Source organism: Meleagris gallopavo (genome assembly GCF_000146605.3).
Source record: "Meleagris gallopavo isolate NT-WF06-2002-E0010 breed Aviagen turkey brand Nicholas breeding stock chromosome 17 unlocalized genomic scaffold, Turkey_5.1 Chr17_random_7180001889801, whole genome shotgun sequence".
In the NCBI taxonomy this organism is placed as follows: Eukaryota; Metazoa; Chordata; class Aves; order Galliformes; family Phasianidae; genus Meleagris; species Meleagris gallopavo.
The window spans coordinates 1-637 of record NW_011099151.1 but is presented as its reverse complement, the minus strand read 5'-3'; the positions used below and the strand labels follow the sequence as shown (position 1 = coordinate 637).

Here is a 637-nt window from a genome sequence, read left to right as displayed (position 1 = left end):
CATGCAGGAATGGCTAATTCCAACACTCTCACAAGCAGCTTTGATTGAGGATCATATTTTCCAAATAGGAGCTGCACAGCCAGTAGAGCAACATCCAGCTATTACCTTTAACATCTGGTGTCTGTGGAGTGGAGTAGGCATTGGTGTTCTCAATTACATGTGCTGGGTCCACGTTTTCTTGCTCCACCATCATCAGCTGGCTCCAGTATTCCATAGGCAGCAGCAGAAGCCGCTCCACTACCTACAGAAACACCGTGAGCAGCCAACATCAGGAACTGCACACAGCCCTGACACATAGACACTGGGCAGGCATCGCCCCAGCTCCCTCGAGGCAGGATTCTTTAAATGCAGTCCATTTACCCACAGCAGCTCTTCCTGCTCACCTACCTTGGGCTGCCGCTTTGTGTCCTGCAGGAGCGTCATCGGGTCAGGATCAGGTACTGCATGAGCAACTATCGTGGGGCCAAAGACTTTGGCCAGGTTGGTGACGTCCATTTTGGTGTCAGGGCTCTGAGCCACTCTGTTTTTAAAACAAAGAAACAAAGAAACGGAGTTTCTTTATCTCTCGCTTCATGCTCCTGGCCCAAGACTTTTCACTCACAGGCAGCAACAGGAGACTATCAGAGAACACACCAAT

At 50.2% G+C, this 637-nt stretch overlaps 1 protein-coding gene across 1 annotated transcript; it reads right to left on the bottom strand.

Annotated features, from left to right (window-relative positions):
- Positions 1 to 28: 28 nt before the first annotated feature.
- LOC104915514 (rac GTPase-activating protein 1-like) lies at positions 29 to 548 on the bottom strand. Its single transcript, XM_010726424.3, has 2 exons — positions 388 to 548; positions 29 to 241 (listed from the first exon to the last, which is right to left on the bottom strand). Exons 1-2 carry the CDS (start codon positions 493 to 495, stop codon positions 29 to 31), a joined length of 321 nt encoding a protein of 106 aa, XP_010724726.1. The 5' UTR covers positions 496 to 548.
- Between the last annotated feature and the right edge of the window lie 89 nt (positions 549 to 637).

Bases quoted from the DNA above. Each gene is read 5' to 3' on its own strand.
- LOC104915514 (XM_010726424.3), bottom strand. From the start codon at position 495: ATGGACGTCACCAACCTGGCCAAAGTCTTTGGCCCCACGATAGTTGCT. The intron at 242-387 runs GTAGGTGAGCAG...GTGTTTCTGTAG, and splicing joins ACACAAAGCGGCAGCCCAAG to GTAGTGGAGCGGCTTCTGCT.